The sequence below is a fragment of the Festucalex cinctus genome, chromosome 1 (genome assembly GCF_051991245.1).
Source record: "Festucalex cinctus isolate MCC-2025b chromosome 1, RoL_Fcin_1.0, whole genome shotgun sequence".
In the NCBI taxonomy this organism is placed as follows: domain Eukaryota; kingdom Metazoa; phylum Chordata; class Actinopteri; order Syngnathiformes; family Syngnathidae; genus Festucalex; species Festucalex cinctus.
In genome coordinates, this window is record NC_135411.1 from 31,494,972 (window position 1) to 31,516,767 (window position 21,796).

At 41.6% G+C, this 21,796-nt stretch overlaps 2 protein-coding genes across 4 annotated transcripts in view; one reads left to right on the plus strand and one right to left on the minus strand.

The window, feature by feature from the left end:
* Window positions 1-3,436, plus strand: arl16 (ADP-ribosylation factor-like 16). The gene is made up of 5 exons (XM_077529083.1): window positions 1-129; window positions 314-369; window positions 1,090-1,206; window positions 1,293-1,408; window positions 1,686-3,436. The coding sequence occupies exons 1-5, from the start codon at window positions 3-5 to the stop codon at window positions 1,849-1,851; spliced, it is 582 nt and encodes a 193-aa protein (XP_077385209.1). The 5' UTR covers window positions 1-2; the 3' UTR covers window positions 1,852-3,436.
* epn3a (epsin 3a) overlaps window positions 2,369-21,796 on the minus strand; it is a 26,611-nt gene continuing 7,183 nt past the window's right edge. For 2 of the 3 annotated variants that reach the window (XM_077529056.1, XM_077529066.1), the window contains exons 3-11: window positions 11,333-11,451; window positions 9,234-9,311; window positions 8,689-8,778; window positions 8,460-8,543; window positions 6,832-6,949; window positions 5,617-5,769; window positions 4,674-4,736; window positions 4,370-4,600; window positions 2,369-3,166 (exon numbers count right to left, since the gene is read on the minus strand). In XM_077529056.1, coding sequence (XP_077385182.1) covers window positions 2,913-3,166; window positions 4,370-4,600; window positions 4,674-4,736; window positions 5,617-5,769; window positions 6,832-6,949; window positions 8,460-8,543; window positions 8,689-8,778; window positions 9,234-9,311; window positions 11,333-11,451 — 1,190 coding nt within the window. In that variant the 3' untranslated portion in view covers window positions 2,369-2,912. The remainder of the gene's footprint in view (window positions 3,167-4,369; window positions 4,601-4,673; window positions 4,737-5,616; window positions 5,770-6,831; window positions 6,950-8,459; window positions 8,544-8,688; window positions 8,779-9,233; window positions 9,312-11,332; window positions 11,452-21,796) is intronic. The other variant, XM_077529073.1, reaches the window with a different exon arrangement.

The following is a 21,796-nucleotide window of genomic DNA, read 5'->3' on the forward strand; positions in this document are numbered from 1 at the left end:
CCATGGTTCCCGGTGAGGCTACGTTGCTACATGCTATTGCGCAGAGGTCCCCGATGAGCAGTAATGAAGTGTGCTTGCTCCTCGGAGCTACGGGCGTCGGGAAGACATTGCTCCTAAAACGACTCCTCAATATCCTTTTTGCTAATTGGCGATCATTAAACTTTAAATGCCAGAAGCTGCTAGTTACTAGTTTGAATTTTTGCGCATGCCTTAGCAAACAGTACGTCGTCGTAGCATGATTCGTGTTGCGATTTGATATTTGACTAATTTAATTTAAACGTTCCTGCTCTTGCTTTCTTAACATTTCGTCCACAGCTCAGTTTGCATGGAGCTGTTGAAGTGGACAGCCCTCCACACACACTGCCAACTGTAAATTAGAAAACAGTTTTTATTGCTCAACTCAACTTGGTTTAGATCGAGAGAACAACAAAAATTACGTACAAAACCATTATCTGTTAGACAAAAGTAACATTTATTTTTTTTTAAACTTTAAAAATAGATTGATAAAAACGACTGAATGTTGTTTGTATACTGCTGTATATTTTAAAATTCATGTTGCAAATAGAGTACAGTTTAACGTATCATATAGATTGCATTTAAAAAAAAAAAAAAAAAAAGTACAACAATTGAGCTTTTTGATACAATTAGGGCTACAATACCTTTTAGTTTGTATATTGATAGATAATTGTATATATTTTCATTTGTAATATTTTTAATAATTTTTTTATATTGTATTTTTTAAAATATATTTATCAATTTGTTACATTATTTTACAAATTATTAATTTAATTATTTTGAGATATTTTGTGACGCTAACTTTGAAGTTGTAAATATTCTATATTAAAACAAGTCAAATATATTGTTAATTTGATTGTCATACTACTACTACCTGATTATAGATTTCTTTAAATTATATTAAAATTAGTACATTTTAAATATTTGTTTTGTCTCTATGTATTTAAATATATATATATATATATATATATATATATATATATATATATATATTTGCACACACCTATATATGTATGTTTATTGCGTTCATATAGTCATTTAAAAATCCATTTTGTTGGCTGTGGAACACCTCAGGTGGGAACCAACCTGACGGACGTGACGTTGAGGCGAAAAAAGCTGACTGTGAGGGAGCTGGGAGGCTGCATGGGCCCAATATGGCCAAGTTACTTCAATAACTGCTCATCAGTTATAGTAAGTGCTGCTTCCATATACTGAAGATCAAAACATGCCACTAGAACATACATACTGTAGAATGCATTTTTTTTTTTTTTTTTAAGTTTGTGGTGGACTCAGCCAACATCGCTCAAATGTCAGCATCGTGTATCCAGCTGCTGTCGGTGCTTTCTGCCGAGCCTCTGAGAAACACTACTGTGCTTATAGTTTTTAACAAGCGGTAAGACACAACGGTTATGCTATAAACACAAAATGACTTAGCTTTATTTAGCACCTTTCAAAGGACCCAAGGATGCTTAGCGTGATATCTGATATTACTGTATGTATACTTCTGTGAATAAATGGGGGGGCTCTAGCGAACTAGGCGGTCTGTCAATTAAATTTCATCCGGCTAAAAACAGTCAGGGAAGCAGCATGATGGATAAAGTTGGAAGTCGGAGCGAAGTCGCCAGAACTAACCTGGCCTTTCTTTTTCTCCCACGTTGGTTCCCATCCAGGGACATGCCTTGCACCATGAGCCTAGTGGAGATTAAGTCCCTGTTCAGATTGGATGACGTGGTGGCCTGCGCTCCTCAGCCAATCACCATGCTGGAAGCAAGCGCTCGCTCCGGAGCGGGACTGCGGGAGGTGTTGGCGTGGCTGGAATCCGTCGCCATTAAGTGACATTTAGTGAAAGAAGACGCTATTTCATTCAAAACATGAAGATAATGGAGCCAGGGCACCCCTATTTATAGTAGAGTCGTTTTGGATGAACACAGACATGTTTGAATTGGTCTGAAAATGATTATTTACTAAATAATGTATGCCAGCAATCTATAGTGACAGGCAGAAAAATTAAATGCAATTTCACTGGATGGCAGAAGGTACTTTTTTTTTTTTTTTTTTCTCGGCATGTTTGTTTCGTGGGTCCCGTGAGATTTTTCTCCTGCAGGGGGCGTACAGTGAGCGTCAAATAAAGATGGGGAGGCTTTTACTGTTGATCGTTACATTTATGTTGAGTGAGAAGTGGACTTTTAAAACATTCAGTTAGCCCGAAAATGAGTTTGACATGACACTAATATTGTCTAAGAAAGATGGAAAGGGCATTAAAATGAGCCAGCAATAACCTATTTAATGTAAGTAGCTACACATTTAGATAATTGCGGCTACAATCCTTTCAGGGAAAAGGAAAAACAAGACATTTGTTTGAAGGTGTTTATTTTTCTAACTGATTAATGGGGGCATGGCATCTATTTTTAAGAAAGTATGGCTATTTATACAAAGGACCAAACCAAACACAAGTTACTAATGCTGTGTTGATGTAAGCGTAAAACCTGAAGGACTTTCAGCCCACATAAACTATATTATCTTACAGTTGTGAAACCCACAGATGCTGTTCTAACAGTGCTGTTCATAGTGGTTCATAGTGTATAACAGCAGCAGCAGGTGGTGAGACAAACAGCTGAGTGTGCGACAGGATTGTTGACTACACAAAGGCAGCAGAACACATTTGAGTGGAATTAAAGGCCAAAGTGCAACGACGACAACTTAGACTTTTTTGTTTGTTGTCACGTTAGCCAATTAGCAATAGTCTGAAAAGGTGTTTTACATGATACATGATTTCTAACCTGTTACTGCATTCATTAGCTTGTTATGCCACAATGTAGAAAAAAAAGGGGGAGGGGTTCACTTGATTCCGTTGGTCTGCAGTTCAATTTCCCTTTTGTGACTAGTTGAATAGTTTCTCATAGGAAAGGATTCTGATTGTTCAGCGCAGGCTGCGACGCCATAGCGCCGTCCGTGGAAAGAGGCAACAGAGGCTGGGGCATCTCCAGGCCGGTGTGGGTGGGGTGGGTGAAGGATGACGGGAGACTGGCAGGATGCTGGCTGGTGGGCAGAGGCAGGGAGGCGCTGTAGGGGAGGCCCGAGCCCATTTGACCCAGAGTACGTGTTTCTGGCTGTGGATCGAATGGGTTGATGGGGATTGAAGGACCCACATCTACAAAGAAGCAGCAAAATACTTGTTAGAAAGGTTTGTTTTGTAACAAGAGTTGCATCCCAATTCAATTCACTGATGCTATTCTTGACACAGTTGAACCTATTTGACTTCTGTTGGCAAATAAAGCAGCAGAAAATACGTGTCCCTTTTTCTCATGGAAAGAAAAAACAGCAAGAGACTTCACACACAGACATTGAAGAGTTAATAGCTGAGCTCATTTCAAACCTGTTGATAACCAAAACAGGAGCAAATAAATGCCTTTGTCGAATATGTATGTGTCTTATCTCCTCATGGCAAAATACACTGCTTGAGAGTTCACACACAAGCATTGAATAAGGGGGAAAAAACTAACTTCACATAATAAAGAGTTAAGTACTGGGCCCTTATCAACTATGTTGCCAATCAAAACGGCAAACACCTCCCTCAAATAAATGCCTCTCTTATCCCTTCAATGTAGAAAAAAATGGCTTGTGACTTCACATAGAGACGAGAGGTCACAGCTGAGCCCATTTGAACTTGGTTAATAACTCCAAAAACAACAACAACAAATAAACACATCCCTCAATTAGATGCCATTCTTATCCCCTACACAACTGATGACTTCACACATGGACAAGGCTGAGACAATTTGAACGCCAACTTGCTAACCAACACAGGAGAAAATATATACCTCCCTCAAATAAATGACTTTTTTCACCTACAGGTATCAACAAATACAATTAATGATTAACACAGCGACATTTAAGAGTTAAGACGAGCCGATCTGAACCAGAATAACAAGAAATAAACACCTCCCTCTTACAGATCCATCTCTTTTATCCTCAAGGACAAAAGCCGAGCCGATTGGAAACCTGTAGCGACCCAAAACAGCAGGAAATAAATGCCTCTTTCAAACATATGCCTCCATTTCACCCAAAACCCTGTGAAAAGATGAAATTAATGGGTTGTTTGCGCAAGACTTTTTTAAATAAAAATACTGTAGCTAACAAGTGTTCCATAGTAAACACTGAAACAAACAGCTTTTTCAAATGGAGACTCACAACATAAAAAATGTTTGATAATGAGCTCGATGATAGATCACACTCCCTCAGCAGTTGCATTAGATACTGGAACCGGATGAAACACATTACTAACCTAATTCCAATTCTCAACCCAAATAGGCGCAAAGCATTCAAAATCCACTTGCCCTAAATCAGTAGTTACCTGATAGAAAAGGGTTCAAGGTCTTGGATTGGGAGTTAGCAGGGATCAGCGTGTCCAGGTCGACCAGAGAAGCGGCCGCGGGGCCGAGGAACGACTCTGGGGTACGCAGCGTGCGAGGTTTGGGCTCTGGCAGGCTCTGCCCTACCTGGTGCAAGTCAAACATCTCGGGGCTGCCCTCCCTCTGCCCGTTGAGCCTACCGCCGTCCATGGCCTCGTCAAACAGATCATCATCTGAAAGAAGAGTGGGATTTGTTTCACAGTGAGCAAAAAGTATTGAGACAAAGCAATAGTGTGCATTGATTACCTGAGGGGCTTATAGTTCGGAGGCGAGACTTTGTTGGTGTTGTGAAGGGATCCGCTGATGATCCTGAAACATGGGAACGTAATCAGCCATCCGTTTTCTGTAGCGCGGGTCCTCCCAGCTGACTTAGACACCCAGCAGTGGTCAGCAACCAATCACAGGGCACATATCGGTTCAACCCCTCTATCTGGTGTTCTCTCTTTTTCTACCCTCTGTTGTGTTAATACAGTGTTTCTCAATTCCGGTCCTCAGGCCCCCCTAGCCAGCCTGCTTTCCATGTCTCCCAATTGCAACGCAGGTGAGGATCGTTATCATGCTTCTCCAGAGCTGGCTGATTAGCTGTCATTGGAATTGGGAGATATGGAAAACAGGCTGTCTAGGGGGGGCCTGAGGACCGGAATTTAGAAAAACTGTGTCATATCTTCTGCACAATGCACATGCGGGTCAATTTGCGGACACATAAAGTTCACGCAGCAGACAAACTGAGGTCGCAATTAATATCTAATGTCATGTGAACAATTACTCAATAGAAATTGGATTTCACCAAAACATCAGAATTGAGCATTAAGACCTGCAGTGTGAAATTAGATACTTTAGAGTAAACCCATTTTGTTCAAATGGATCGCTCTAATGCTTTAATACAGAAGGAAGTGGTCAACCACGAAGGTATGTTGTGTAAAGGTATATTTCCAATTTTCCATCGATTACACTTCTTTGACTGCATTTGAGAAAGAGTTTGGGAAAATTATGTAACCACAGTCGTTTGTTCTTTTTAAGTATCTAAAGGCTTTGTGACTGGTTGGGGGTCGGCGTGAGCGCAGACTTATAATGGTTGGATGCTGCATTCTACCATTTTAATAAAGGACAGGATAATAAATTAGTGTGTTGCCCATAACATAATTATTATAAATCTGACACAAGATAGAATTACGAAATATACACCCACCTTTGCCCCATGGTTTGGAGGAGGCTGTGCTAGATGGGGGGTCCCAAGGGTTGCCTGGAGGTGGGCTTGGCTTCCAGGGTGGAGGGGGGCTAGTGGAGGAGGGCGGTATCATCCAGGCGTTATCATACACTCCTGACGAGCTGCTACTTCCGTCTTTAAAAGCAGGGGTAAATTGGAACGAGTGGATGACCTGGTAATACTTTTTCACCCACACATTGCCCCTCTCCCCCATGGATAATGTCAGATTTAATTATCACAAGGCTTTATTCATTCTAGTAAGACCAATACAGCGCCAATAGGTGACAGTATTAGCCTGCAAGCACCTTCCTGTTCCCTCTTCATCACAGGTCTGTTATTAGGTGGAGTAGTTTCATTTTTAGTTTTATAATACAGTGTTTAACCTCTTTTATACTTGTAAGACCACTAAGAATGCTAAAATGTCATTTATGACATTGCCTGTTTAATTAATGAAGGTTTGAATTGTTTACTTGACATGTATTTTATATAATGGATGTGTGAGCCAACCACTTTGATCTTCAGATTTTGTTTGTTTGTTTTTGAACATATAAACATAAACAAGTAGCAGTTAAAAATTTAAAAGAAAGAAGAAACTTATTGCAATCATTCATAATGGTTTAAAAGTTCAAAATGAGTAGGAACTTCTAGGAAGTAGGAAGAATTTTCATTTCACTCATAATGGTACATCGAGAAAAAAAAATACATTTCTGCAATTTTACTAGCTCATGTCTGATTTAAATAATGCTCTTGAACTTTACTTTTAAACATTTTTTTAAATTCAACAATTGACTTGCATCTTTTCAAGTCATTACCAAAATTATTCCACAAATTAACACTTCTTACAGAAACACACCTTTGCTTAATATTTTGTTCTTGTTTTGGTTTTTTTTTGTAGACACTTGTACCCCTTATGTCATAAGGACTCTATCTAATTTCAAACAGCTTCTGAGCACTGTGGCAGAGTAGATTGTTGTGTACTTTGTACATTATTTGTGCAATTTTAAACTCAACCAAGTCATAAAATTTCATTGTATTTCATTTAATAAATAGTGGATGTGTTGAATCTGTATATTTAATCGATTAATAATTCTTATGGCTCTTTTTTGCAATTTGAAAACAGGGTTGGTATTTGTTTTATATGTGTTTCTCCAGATTCTTTGAGCTAACCATTTCATCACGTAATGCTCAGACACTCACCCAAGGGGTCCCAAGGGTCTGTGCCCCCCGCATGAGTGGATGTTTTATGCCACACATTTTCACTCGGAGGAGGATCTTTGGGCACTGCAAAAACATCTACCAGGTCCATGAAAGCAGTCTGAAAACATTGGAAAAAAAAATTGGTAATGTAGCTTGTCGCATACTCTTCCATAGTACAGAAGAGGATTAGGACCAGTTAAGAGAAAAAGAAAAACAGGTTGGCAGGATTCGCACTTTATTCTTAGAATTCTCCCTTTAATCTCAGAATCCTGACTTTAGTGAGATTGAGATTTAAAGGCTTTACGTTAAAGTCGGAATTCTGACTTTAATCTCAGAATTAAATTGACTTTAATCTCAGAAATCTGACTTTAATCTCAGAGTTGACTTTAATCTCTATTTTAATCTAATTAATTCTGACTTTTAAGTGAGAAGTCTGACTTTAAAGTGAGAATTCTGAGAATAAAATCAACATTCTCACTTTAAAGTAAGAATTCCCACTTTATCAGCGATACTATTATTCTCACTTTAAAATCAGAAACCTGACTTTAAAGTAAAAATTAAAGTCAGAATTCTGAGAATAAAGTGAGCACTCTTGCCAACCTTTTTTTTTTTTCTCTTCATTGGCCCAAATCCTCTTCTATACATAATATACTCTAGTTGGAACATGACACCCATAAAAGCTGCTGAACATTGAAAATTGAATTTTGAATCACTACTGCCACCTGTGGCTAAAAAATGAAACTGCATTTCATGCACATGACGTCACATCCGCAGACAGAGGGAGGGCAGAAGTTCGGACCCGAATCCAGTCTGAAAACTGTTGGCCAGTATCTTGCAGGAGTTTCCATTATGAGTAGCTAATGTGTTAATCTACTAGGGGTGTGAATTGCCTAGTACCTGACGATTCGATTCGCATCACGATTCATAGGTCATGATTTGATTCAATACCGATTAATCCCGATACGAATTCATAATTCGATTGTTGCGATTTTTTTAAATTCAAATTTAGAAAATACTAATCAGTAAACTTGTACAGTGTAAGATTTGTATGAAAATGTATTATTTATTTATTTGAAAGTTCAGTTGCATACAGGTTGTAATCTGTTTCATGTTTGAACAGCATTGAAATAAAATATTAAGGCTAAATGTTCCATTAATATAACATTCTTTCATGCTTAAGGTGTGAACCATAAGACATTTTGGTGAATATTTTTCCATCAAAAATGGATGTTTAAAAATCGATTCAGCCGCCTATTGAATCGATTCGAGAATTGCGCGATGTAATATCACGATATATTGCCGAATCGATTTTAACACCCCTATAATCTATTAATTGACTAACTACTGTTTCTTGATGCTTATGTGTTGTCTTTCCTTGTGTAAAGCACATTGAGTTACCTTGTGTATGAAATGTGCTATACAAATAAATTTGCCTTGCCTAATTATACTATGTTTCTCTCAGTCATTAATGGTCAAATAAAATAGCTATTGTAAAGATGTTTTGGGGCAAATTGTTTCAAAGTGCACCTTTAAGTTCTCCAACAAAATGCAGTCTCTACTAACATTTGATGCTTCCGCAACCCCCACCCCACTCTCAATAGCGTATTCCCTACCCCAAAGTTTCATACCCCGCCTTTAGATGACATCTCGCGTTTGCTCTCCTCCAAAGCTTTCTTGAGCATGGTCTCGTCTCCTTGGCGACCGAATTGCTCCTGTCAAAACATAAGATACACTTTAGCATCATCACTGATGATTGAGAAATATTTTTACAAAGCCTCCAAATTGATTAGATACATTTTTTTTGTGATTTAAAGTCCTACCCTGATATATTTAATGGTGATTTGATTTGTCGCCTACCTGTTTGTGTGCCTCCTTGCTCATGTTCATCGCCAACTTGAGCTGGGTGTCCTCATCCATGTCCAGCGTGGTGGTTGGTTGTTTGACTGACTACGTACGAGAGGGTCAAAAAGCAAACAAAATATTGTTATGACATTATCTATCATCACCCTGGAACACCACAAGTGCCTCACCTCACACCATTGAGAATAGAAAATTGACCAGTTTGTTAAACAAAGACCTGGGGGAGAAAGTTATACAATATGACCAAAATACACTAGATGGACAAATGTATTGGGACACCTGCAAATGGAGGATAAAATGGTGGTATTTCGCCACTTTGCAGCTTGAACAGCTACCACTTTTGTGGTTTATGGAGTGAATGTTCGCACAGAAGTGAAAACATGGATTTGGTCAGGGTCAGCTGAGATGTTTAGTAAAAGCACTCATTAACTACCATGTCTCAATACCATTGTCCATGTAGTGAAAGAAAGCTGCTAGGAGGAATGAGAAGGGGGGGGGGGAGAGAAGGTATCTTCTTGGTCCTAGACCCAGTGAAGTGGTACCTTCTTAGCCTCTTTGCTGATGCTCACAGCTATCTGCATTGCGGTCTTTTCATCGAGAACCACTGTTGTAGTAGTAGGCTAGAGTCAAGGGGAGCAAGGATTAGGAGCAAGGACTCGATGTACAACCTGAGGCCATTCCTTCATTTGATGCGCTAAAATCATTTATTGAAGTACACTTCCTTCTAGTAAGTTCTCCGTGAAGAGGAGGGCAGGCTGTGTGTCGGGTGCCTGGGCGTGGATCAATAAGTGCTTCCTGTTTGACTGGCTCACAGTGATGGATCCAAGTGCCATTGCTGGCTGAGTCAGAGACAGAGACATTCTGTTCTCAGCCAAATGGCAGCATGCATAAGTGGGGCTTAATGATTCCATTGGACACGGATGTGGACAATGTCATCTCACGGGTGGGTCTACTTTATGGTACTTTTTTGGCTTCTTTAATAAATTCACACACCCACATTACAGATACTTATCAAGATATAGGGAGAACATATGGACAATGCTACCTTGAACAAAACAACATACAGTTCATACAACTCATACATCATACATCCTCTTTTTTTGTTTTCAGGACAGAACACGGTCACACAAGTGGAACTTTAATATATTTATTAGTTCCAAATAATAAGTTGTCTATCATTTACCTCATTTGTAATTAACAAATATAACTTATATTATATATTTTTTAAGCGGGGATAATGGGGGCGAATCTGATTATACTCCACTGTAAATGTCAAACTTGGAAACAACTTTACTGATGCCCAACCACCGGTAGATGACATCATTGCCCCATTTTATCCGAAATAAACACAGTTTCAGAGTCCATGGGAGTAATGGCTGTATTTTGTGCAACCTACATTTTTCTACTGCCAATTATAAAAGAACAGGACGAGGCAAAAAGTAGGGAGTCTATTCTGTCATTTGGTAGATTTGGGTTATACAGTATTAAGGGTGGGAATCTGATATGAGGCCGATTCGGTATGTATCTCGATACACAGGTTGCGATTCCATTGAAAAACGATATCTTTCAGAGCAGAACGGTTCGATTAAGTCTGGGAACGATACGATTTTCGATTCGATACGATTCATTTCAATATTCAAAACTTATAGTGATATTTGTTGCTTGTAGACGTTAATCTTAAAACACCACAAATTTTTGCAGGATCTTCAAATATGTTGTAAAACAACAACAAAAATGTCTTCTATATTTTTAGATAATATTGAATCAATTATTTAAATAGACTGCAACAAAGGGCTGGGCGACATGACTGGAAAATGTATCACAGTTTTAAGTATTTATTATTATTATTTATTTATTAGCGTTATTATTAATGTCTTAGCATTATGTTTACAACATCCGGGGAATGAAGCGTCTATGTGCGCTACTTTGCTAGCTCTCTGTAAACATGGAAGCAGCTTGAATAGTGATGCTACTGAAACGTAAACAAAACAAGTTGAGCACGGCACAGAATTCTTGCTCTTGTTATAAAAAGCATAAAGCCTCACACGCAGCCGATTCATAGCCACGCCATAACCGGTGCACAGCTTTACAAGCAATGTATCTAAAGATTCCCAATGAATTTTGTATCGATTGACGAGTCTGCTACCGATACGGTCGTTATAGCTCTCCTTGATGAACGATGATCCGGTCGAATTGTTTTTTTGTCCCACCCCTAGTTTATATATAATTATTGAACGTAATATCGCTTGAGTATTGAACATTTTGAAATTTTCTAAAATGGCTAGCAGTGAATGAGTTAAAAGAAAATAATCAAACAATCCAAGCAAACTCTAATCCCCATTTTTTTTTTCTAACAATAAAACAGAGGGAGCTCATACATACGCTCACAATTTGTTTAATTGTGAAGCCCTACCAATTACTGCTACTATTCCAAAATACAAACAATGAAGGCAGCACAGAACTGGACAGCAAATTGCACAATGATGTAAAGATGCAGGAAGCTGCATTGTTGACTGAAACCCCAACGAAAGATCATTTGTAATGTGTATATGTTTCCTACAGTTCACTGTTTTGCTATGCTTCAGACTTTTGATCAGTTCAGAGTATACAATAAGTTGTGTATACGTGCGATACGGCATACCTTTTCACTCTCCTCCCGGCTCATGGCCAGGGCCAGCTGCAGCTGGAGCTCCTCCTCCCCGGTGGTGGACGGCCGAGCTTGCTCCAAGTCTGGCGCGAGCCGAGGTGAGGAAGAGGAGGCTGGAGGAAGGAGAGGAGAGGGGACTGAGTGTTTCGGGAAGTAGCAACAAACATTGACAGAAGGAGCGAACACGGACAGAAACAAAACACTTTGGCTGCGTTCTCGGGTCAGAAAGGCGCTGGTACTGGCGCTGAATGTTAATTTATCTGCCGGCGCTCGTTGTTTGAGATCTTTGTTGCCGTTGCTTGCCATTCGCAATGAGAACAATGCTGCGCCTGTGCAGAGAGTTTGGGGGGAGAAGACGGACGATGGATGGGGAATTGGAACGCGGCCCATCGAAATAGCACAAATCTTCAGGGTGGCTTTGCACAACTGTGGAAGCCAGGATTTTCATATTTACTAAATATGAAAGCATGGTCAGATAATGTATTCATTAGGGGTGTTAAAAAAAATCGATTCGGCGATATATCGCGATACTACATCGCGCGATTCTCGAATCGATTCAATAATAGGCAAAATCGATTTTTTTTTTTTTTTTTTTTTTTTTTTTTTTTAGGATTCACACCTTAAGCATGGAAGAATGTTATATGAACGGAACATTAAGCCTTAATATTTTATTTTAATGCTGTTTAAACATGAAACAGATTACAACCTCTATAAGACTGAAATTTCAGATAAATAAATAATACATTTTCATATAAATCTTACACTCTACAAGCTTACTGATTAGTATTTTCTAAATTTGAATGAAAAAAAATCGCAACAATCGACTTATAAATTCGTATCGGGATTAATCGGTATCGAATCGAATCGTGACCTGTGAATCGTGATACGAATCGAATCGTCAGGTACGAGGCAATTCACACCCCTAGTATTCATCAATATTTATTGAAACATGGGGTGTGCATACAAACCCACAAAAAAATAATAATAAGGTCCACCAAAATTTTTGCTACTACAAATTCATATTAGTCGCAAGTAGTTCTATAACCTAACCTTATTATTACTTAAATGGAGAGCATGTAGCCCCATAATAAAGGCAAGAGTTCCAAGGCAATAGTCTACAAAAGTCTTAACAGAGAGTGACTGCCGGGAGAGCATAGAACAACAAAAATGTTTACATAAAACATGTAAAGTTCCAAAACAATTATTGACTATAACCACGGGTAATTTGTTGTATTACTTGAATAACCAATTTACTTATTTAAATGTGGGGAGAGCATACAGCCTCCCAAAAGACAATGTACATTTCGCCTAGAGCTGGGTGATTAACCGAAAATTTACCGTTCCTGAAATTTACTACAATAACCAATCATTTTGCCACAAATCATTTTGCCCATGTCAGTAAATTTGGTGTCTTCATAAAAAAAAAGAAAGATTTATCGTTCATTTATCGTTACTGAGGTAAAACTGCCCAATTTATCGTGATATTGATTTTAGGTCATATCGCCCAGCCCTAATTTCGCCATAATACCATGACTACAATTTGTGTATAGGGATAGACCGATAATCGGCCGGGGCCGATTATCGGCGCCGATATTTGGCATTTTGACAAATATCGGCATCGGCCATGTTTTGAATCTGAAGGCCGATAAAGCTCACTGAGCAGGGGATACTTGCGAACGTAGCGAATTTGGGGTTTTCATCAGGATTTGTAAGATGTTCGCAGTCAGTTTTTATTTGTCGTAAACACATTTGGAACATATTCACACAATTTTTCACCGCAAAAATCTTTTTGAAACGTTTTTACGAACCCTAACAAAAACCCCAAATGAGCTACATTCACATTAATTTGTTACTCAGTGAGAAATTATATATAGTTTGAAAGAATCCCCCCCCCCCCCTCCCCATTTTACTGCAAATGAATATCGGCTTGAAATATCGGTTATCGGCCAACTTGACTACAAATAATCTGTATCGGTATCGGCCTTGAAAAAACCATATCGGTCTATCACTAATTTGTGACAACTGTAATTTTGTTGTATGGTTTTAAGACCTTAAAATTATTTGAAGCAGAGCTATACAGAACAACAAAAATAAAATAAAATAAAAGAAAGAAAGAAAGAAAGAAAAAGAAAGAAAGAAAGAAAGAAAAACAGTCTCAACAATGCCCACACCCCAAGTCAAGTGTCTTCTTTTCCTCAGCTCAGGACCAATATAGTCACGAGTGTAACTTTTATACACAGTTAGTGACTTACTGTCTCCAGGGGTGAACGGAGGGACAGCATACTAACAAATATTAATGTAAAGAAATAATTAATTGTGTCCGTACAAAGTGTATTGTGCTCCTCTTGTAAAAGCACTGGACCACGTGGCTGCTGTCTGAAGGTGATAAGTGGCGACGTTTCCACTGGCACACCTTCCTGACCAAATATGCAGAGAATTCATTTTGGGGCTGGGGAGGGGAGTTGGGGTGCTATAAACAAAAGAACTTTAGAGGAACTGGAAGCGGTAAAACAGGCAAATATGCCTCTGATCACACCATGAGGCCACCACTGCTGGATCTGCTACCGTTTTACACATTTTAATTAAAAAACACCGCGCATTCGCGCAAAGGGTATTATTACATGTTTGTTTTTCAGCGAAGACAGAAAGATGTCCTACATTTTCAAAAAATATTTCATAAAGATCACTCAAAAAATGGCAACATGTCAACAAATATGGCAGCATCTGCTAGAACTATCTGATAGCAAGCTAAGTAGCTACTGGCTAGCTGGTATACACTTTAAATTAGTAGTTAATGTCCTTGTTATACTTGTCAGTTATTTAAAAAAAAATGCATTAAAGGCAATCGTTCAAAGACTTTTATTGTATTGTTTGTTTCTATTTGTGATAAATGTCTTTCTAATAGGTCTGAATTCCTGTTTCCATACCAGTGTTTTATTGAGTAGAATATTGGCCTAACATGGATGCAGTGCAATTTGTTTTGCCAACAATTAGAGATAGACCGATATGCTTTTTTCAGGGCCGATACCGAATCCGATTATCGGTAGTCAAGGAGGCAGATAACCGATATTTGAAGCCGATATTCATTTGCAGTAAAAGTTAAAATGTTGGCACCAAATTTTTGAATAATGCAAACCCTAACCGTTCTTTACAATGGATTCTCACACTGCACTTTTCATTTTACATCCTTCTATCTGCAATAAGACGTTGGTGGCGGGGGGAGTTAAATGTGGGGGCCAATGTGACATTACCTTTTATAGCATTTGGGATACTTGTAGTTTTATTCTATAAATGTTATATTTTTATATTTTGAAGTAATAGGAGGAACCCTGTCATTCAAAATGTGCATCAGCTGTGGCATTACTTATTACTACAGCAAAAAAAAAATAAAAAAAATTCCATGAGAAAAACTATTCATCCCTGAACACCATACAGTTCTTGTAGACCTTATTATAATTATTGTTATTGTTACCATATAGACAGTTTTGATAAGCTGAGGATCTTAAATCGAGAACAGCAATATCATGCTACTCCTCTCTACAAGAGAACTGTCAAAAGACACTTCATCATGTAGTTTACTGCCACTTAGGATGCCCCAATCAACGCAGAAAAAGGTAGAGTAAAATAACTTGGTTATAATAATAGTAATAACAACTTGGTTAAACAGACATTGTTGCGGTGGACCGCTGCCACTTTCTGCTGTTTAATGTGTTTTACACTTATAGACACGTGTGTGTGTATATGGGCCCACTATTCTCTCACTACTGTACTGTACTGTATCACTTAATGGCACAGATGTACTTGTCTAAATAATAACTGGGCTGCAACATTGCTAATTCACATTAACAAGCACTGTCTTAGCTGTCCACATGAATAGTTACTAACACACGAGAAAGTTATACAACACACCAAACATGAGCTCATTATTCAAAGTATGAGGCACGTAATGAAATTACATCACTGAACATTAATTGCAGCCGACTACGGCCGTAGATGTTACATATTAGTGGCATCCATTGAGAGCATAATGTCCCAACTCACAGCAGACATGACGTGAAAAGAGAGACAAAACAAGCAAATAAGCACGCTATACTTTAGTGCACTTCTCTACTAATGCCAAACATACGGAAGAGAACACGTTCGTGTAGTTAAACGGTGTTTGAGACACTTAATTAGTTACGGAGCGGACTTTAACGAGGTGCACAACGAGCTGTCAATCAAATCGACGTCGAAGCTTAAGGCACACAATGGAAAACCAGTGCGACAAATAAACACAATATAAAGTAACTAAACGCTATTTAGTGTCACTGTGGCATCTCACTGCATAATAACCGCTATGCAACAAGTAGTGGACGTGACCCAGAATGCAATGTGTGCGTCACGAGAGGTAAATATAATGACATTACTCTACTCTTAACATGGAACTAGACAATATAATAATGACAACTGTTAATATTTGGAACCTTTCTAACAAACATTATTTACTTAATTAAGTGAAAATGTGTGTGATTCCCTCCCCGAGTAGTTCAAGTAGCGAATTAGCTACTGGGTGTTAGCCTACATGCTAAGCTGAACACACCACTGTTAGCTAGCGGGGATTCAATGCAAGGCAATGCAGCTCCATTCATATAGTGCATTTAATACACAACATAATTCAATGTGTTTAGCTTATCATGGTGAAACGATCGGCGGAGTCTCTTCTCTTTTAACTTACCTTCGAAGCATGTGTGTCTCGCGTTGTGTCCGTGGGCGCGTGTGTGACCGGCTACTGTGATACAGGCATACACTACTGATTGGTTCTGGCTCTTGCACGGCTAACCAATCAAATGCTGCTATGGGCGTTACATTGCTGGAGTTGGACTCCATAACAGACAGAGACGCTCTGGGCTGCATTCGAAGCGAAAAGACGGAGTTTTAAATGGATCGCTCATATCGGCCGTCAGATTAATAAAACAGACCGATACCGATATGTACCAATATGTCAAATATCGGCCCATCTCTACCAACAATCAATTCCACGCAACTTACAGCATTTCTTAACAATCAATTTATCGATTGTTACACCCATCAAGAGTTTTACAATATTCATATTTGACCTTTAATACTACTACTACTACTACTACTAATAATAATAATAATAATCAATTATTATTATTTTACAGTACAAAAATGTTACAGTTTTGTCATGACAACAACGCAACTTTGGAAGGGATTCATTCCAACATTTCTAACAGGAAAGATTTTAAAAAATCTATTTAAGGTTCATGGACCAGTTGTGTCCTTTAAGCGGTAATGTGTACGACGTGTGTACCGGTTTGCTTGGTTTTGGACACATGTGCACAGAAGTGGTGGGGGCCTTGTGACTTTTTCCCTTTTGTAACTACAGATAGCTGATGTTGCTGTACCCAGGAGAATGACAGGAATGCTGAGGCCCGACAGACGAGAGCAAAATCGAAAACTATTATAAAACAGAAAAAGAAAAATGTTGTGTAGGCCAGCTATGTCTTTTTAACATGTGATGGTATGTGCATTCCATGACCGGTCACACGGAGAGGAAATTCACGTACACGCCCCTCTTAAAATACCAGCACCTGTTTTTTCGCAATCCTCTGTTAGTTCAATTGTAGTTGTCATTCTCTTGTTCTACACTGTAGCATCTGGGATTGCATGTAGGTGAATTTAAGTGACGTATAAGTCAGAGAATGGAGACAGTTGGCTGTTGTTAGCTCAGGTTAGGCAGTATATGCATTGAGAGCCTGGACTTCAAATGTAGACGATGCAGCTAGTGTATGAAAGTGTTTATTTTGTTATGGTTGTTTCATAAAGCAATTGATAATGCACCGGTGGTTGTATGTATCCTTGACTTGTGGGGACATCAAAGGAACCCAAGACTTATGAAAAACTAACCAGCTATTCTGTTAAATGATTAATTTCAACTATTCCCTGAAAAAAATGTCAGTTTATGTTAAGTGATTATGATTTTATGGCACTTTTTATGAATATTTTTAGGTTAAGTACTGTATCAGGCATTTTGGAGTCACATGATCATCATGACGTAATGTGTGTGTAAAATACACATTGAATTACATGGAGGCCAGTGGCAACATAGAACTCACGAGGAATTATCGTGTCCCACAGCAGACATCAAAGGTGAAATTACACCTTACCTTACAACAAAGACACTCTTCTTCAAAAGCAGTAAAGCCACAGAGGACTCGCCAAACATTTGTTTCCAACCGAAAGCTGGATAAAATGGCAGATCCAGCCACCGGCGAGTCGAAGTGGACGGTAAACATCCGGGTGACTTTCACGATGCTAGGCTAAGCTACATGTCATGTGCTAAGCACGCTTTAGACCGCATTAGGAGCGGCCAACCCCCACGGCCCCACCCCACACACAATGACATGAAACCGGATGTGCTGAGGATTTTACTCTGAACAGAATTGGTGCAGTATTTGCGAACAAAGAGTGTCTTTTTCTTGCCCATTATGTCAGCGAACTCCCATTGAAATGACCGAAGGCGACTTTGGTTTACGCATGGGATATGTCACCACGATCACGTAACCAGGATAATGGCGTTCTCCACTGTGTTCTTATTTTGATACTTAATCGGTTTAAAAGAAAATTCAGGGAATAAGATGCCAGAAATATTGGCACTTTTATTCTTTATACACAATGCCTAATCCAATACTGGAAAATGAGTTATAAGGCTTGTATCACTTTAAAATACCTAACTAGTGGTAGGCTACAGTATATTAAATTAGTAAACATTAATACCTAGGTTTGTGGTGCACAATGCACAGGCACTTGATTTTGCTATTTATTTATTTATTTATTTATTTATTTATTAATGTGCATGAACCTAAACTTGAGTTTACATCCTGGACCGTTCGCCAGCCAATCGCAGGGCACATATAGATTTTTAAAATAAAATGCCATGTACAGTCACACCTATGGACAATTTAGAAGCTTCAATGAACCTCCATCCATCCATTTTCTAGAACGCTTGTCCTCATTAGGATCACTAGTGAGCTACAGCCTACCCCAGCTGACTTTGAACGAAAGGTGGAGTGCAGCCTGGGTTGGTTGCCAGTCACAAAAGTAGACAATTTAAAGGGATAGTTCGGATTTTTTGACATGAATCTCTATTTCATCCTCACCTCCAGTGGTGTGCGATCATCACTGACTTACCCCTAACAGTGTTCTGTGACACGAGTTCTGGTCCGGTTTTGCTCGAGAGGAAAATAGTCCGGCAAGTTGGCTGGGGTCAAGTAAATAAAGCGTTTTTCTTCTAAAAACAATTTGTGTTCAAAAGAGTGATACATGTAAATCACAAAACTTCGCCCTAAAAAAACTCAGACTCCATTACCGGGGGCACTATTTTTCTGTTCGTTCGTATCACTGTGAGGCGCCCTGTAGACAGCTAATAGACGCGTTGCAGACAGCCGATAGTCGCGCCTTCCGCCTTTGAAAAGACAAACAACTTGTAGATTAGTGCGCGTCTATCAGCTGTATGTGGGGTGCCGCGCAGTGATACGAACGAACAGAAAAATAGTGACCGGCGGTCATGGAGTCTGACTTTTTTTTTAGGGCGACGTTTTGTGATGCAAATGTATCGCGCTTTTGAACACAAATAGTTTTCAGAAGAAAAACACTATTTACTTGTTCATATAATCAGCAAGCTCTGCAGCTGCCCGATAATGATCCTGATCTTTAGAATCAGGTGCATTGGAGGACGGAAACATCTACAACCTACAGGACTCTGGTCCTCGAGGACCAGGAATGGGGAAGCCTGTTCTAAATTGTCTATAGGTGTTTGTGGTGCGTGATGTGGTAGAAAGTAGGGTGCCGAACAAACGAAAGTTACAACTGTAACTACGGTTCTATGAGTCCCGGACGACCGCCAGAAGGCGGTGCTTTAAGCACTGAATGTTCCTTTCGCGCATGCGCAGTTCGAGTAATGCATACCAAATTAGTCACCTGTGACCCCTTGGTGACCCTAGAAGGGTATAAGTTCCGGTGTCACCCAAGGTTCGTTTCCTACGGAATCTTCTCGCGTGAACACAAGGATTCCGAGCGACAGGACGCCCTGGCGGTCGTCCGGGACTCATAGAATCGTAGTTACAGTTGTAACTTTCGTTCTATTTCGTCCCTCCCGACCGCCAGAAGGCGGTGCTTTAAGCACTGAATGACTAATACCGGCGTAGTCGCGAGGGATCTCAGACAAAAACCTCACTGAGAAGCCCTAGCAGGACCCAAGATCACGCCAAGCGGATGGGGAGAGGCGACATCCACGCTATAAAACCTGGAGAAAGTGCAAGGCGTCGCCCATGAGGCAGCAGCACAGATATCCTCCAGGGAAACACCCCTCAGGGCGGCCCAAGACGTGGCAACGCTCCTGGTGGAGTGACAGCGCACCCCTGACGGCAGGGGGCGGCCAGACAGCAAGTAGGAATGGCGAATGGCATCCCCGACCCAGTGAGACAAGCGCTGCTTGGAGAGAGCGGAGCCCTTGGTAGGACCACCATAACAAACAAAAAGCTGGGCAGACGTACGAATGCCCGCCGTAGCGTCAATGTAACACTGCAAGGCTCTCACCGGACACAAGAGCTCCGGCCTGTCCCCGCCATCAGCAGGGGTGGGTACATAACGTTTAAGCCGTAGAGGCTGGTTAGAACGAGAGCCAGACAACACCTTGGGAATGAAGGCAGTGTTCGGCCACAGAGTGACGCCGGCGCCATCGCAGGCATTCAGGGCTAACCGATAAAGCGTGTAGGTCGCTGACGCGCTTGGCGGAGGCAACGGCGAGCAAGAGTGCAGTCTTGCGCGACACCCATAGAAGGTCCGCCCCCGCCAGGGGCTCGAAGGGAGGCCTGCACAAGGCCGTCCAGCACCAACTGCAGATCCCACGCCGGAACCCGAGGAGCCGGGCGGGGACGAAGACGCAGAGCCCCTCTGAGGAACAAGGACACCAGCTCATGGCGCCCCACGGAGCCGCCATCAGCACCAACATGCCGGGCAGAAATAGCTGCCACATACACCTTCAGAGTCGACTGAGACCTGCCCTTATCCAGGAGGGACTGCAAGAAATCCAGGATGGTGGGGATGGAACACGAAACAGGGTCCACCCCGCGTTCTCCGCACCACGTCACAAACAACTTCCACCTGTTGGCATACTGTTGCCGAGTGGACGGTGCCCTCGCATTAAGAATGGTCCGCGTGACAGACTCTGTACAGCCGGTCAGCAGCGGTTGGGGCCCCTCAGTGGCCAAACACATACGCGAAGGCGCCGAGGGTCGGGATGCCAACCCCGACCTCCCTGTTGAGACAACAGGTCCTCCCTGTCGGGGAGACGCCACGGCTCGCCGGAGCACAGTTGACGGAGCAGGGGGAACCACGTCCAGGCCGGCCAGAAGGGGGCCATCAGCAACAGCGTGTGCCCCTCCTGAAGAACTCTCTGAAGCGTCAGCCATATCAGAGGGAGCGGCGGAAAGGCGTAGAGAAGGCACTCCGGCCACGGCTGCGCCAGTGCATCCAGAACCAGAGGGCTGGTGGCCTCGCTCAGGGAAAACCAAAGTGGGCAGTGGGTTGAGTCCTCGGAGGCAAAGAGATTGACCTCCGCAGTGCCGAAGCTGCTCCAAATCATGCGCACCACCTCTGGGTGGAGGCGCCACTCTCCCGGAGGAGGACCCCGACGGGAGAGAGAGTCCGCGAGCTGGTTCCGAACCCCCGGCAGATAGGTGGCCCGTAGACTGGCCAGACGGGGAGCAGCCCACCTGAGAAGGTGCTGGGAGGTCTCCAACAGACGGGCGGACCTGACGCCGGCCTGACGGTTTATTTGAAACACGGTCGTGGTGTTGTCCGACCGTATGAGAACATGCCGTCCGCTCAGGTATGGCAAGAAGTGCATGAGTGCCAAGTACACCGCCCGAAGCTCCAGCACATTGATGTGATCGACCCTGTCGCGCACAGACCAACTTCCCTGAGCCGTCCTGTGCTGCCAGACAGCACCCAGCCCGTGAGGCTGGCATCCGTGGTGATTGTTTCGCGGCGGGCCGGGGCCACACCCAGCGGGACTCCGCTCAATAGAAAAGCCCTCTCCCTCCAAGGTGCCAGGGCGAGGAGGCACCGACGGGGACACCCTGAGCCTCCGGTGGCGGTGCCACTTGGCATCCAAGTGGAAGCCGTTCAGCCACCTCTGTAGTGGGCGCAGTGTCAGCAGACCCAACGGGACCACAGCCGTCATGGACGTCAGCTTGCCCAAAAGCCGCAAGCAGGCGACGCAAGGCAACAGCCTGCCCCCTCGAAAGAGCGCAAGGAGGCGAAGAACATCGTCGACTCGGTGAGGAGATGGGTGGGCTCTCATAACCGTGGTGTCCAACGTCACACCAATGAAGTCCGTCCGCTGAGAGGGGACCAGAGAGGACTTGGGCAAATTGACCCTGATACCCAACCGGG

Bases quoted from the DNA above. Each gene is read 5' to 3' on its own strand.
- arl16 (XM_077529083.1), top strand. From the start codon at position 3: ATGGTTCCCGGTGAGGCTACGTTGCTACATGCTATTGCGCAGAGGTCC. The intron at 130-313 runs ATATCCTTTTTG...CATTTCGTCCAC, and splicing joins GCTCCTAAAACGACTCCTCA to AGCTCAGTTTGCATGGAGCT. The intron at 1,409-1,685 runs GTAAGACACAAC...GTTCCCATCCAG, and splicing joins CTTATAGTTTTTAACAAGCG to GGACATGCCTTGCACCATGA.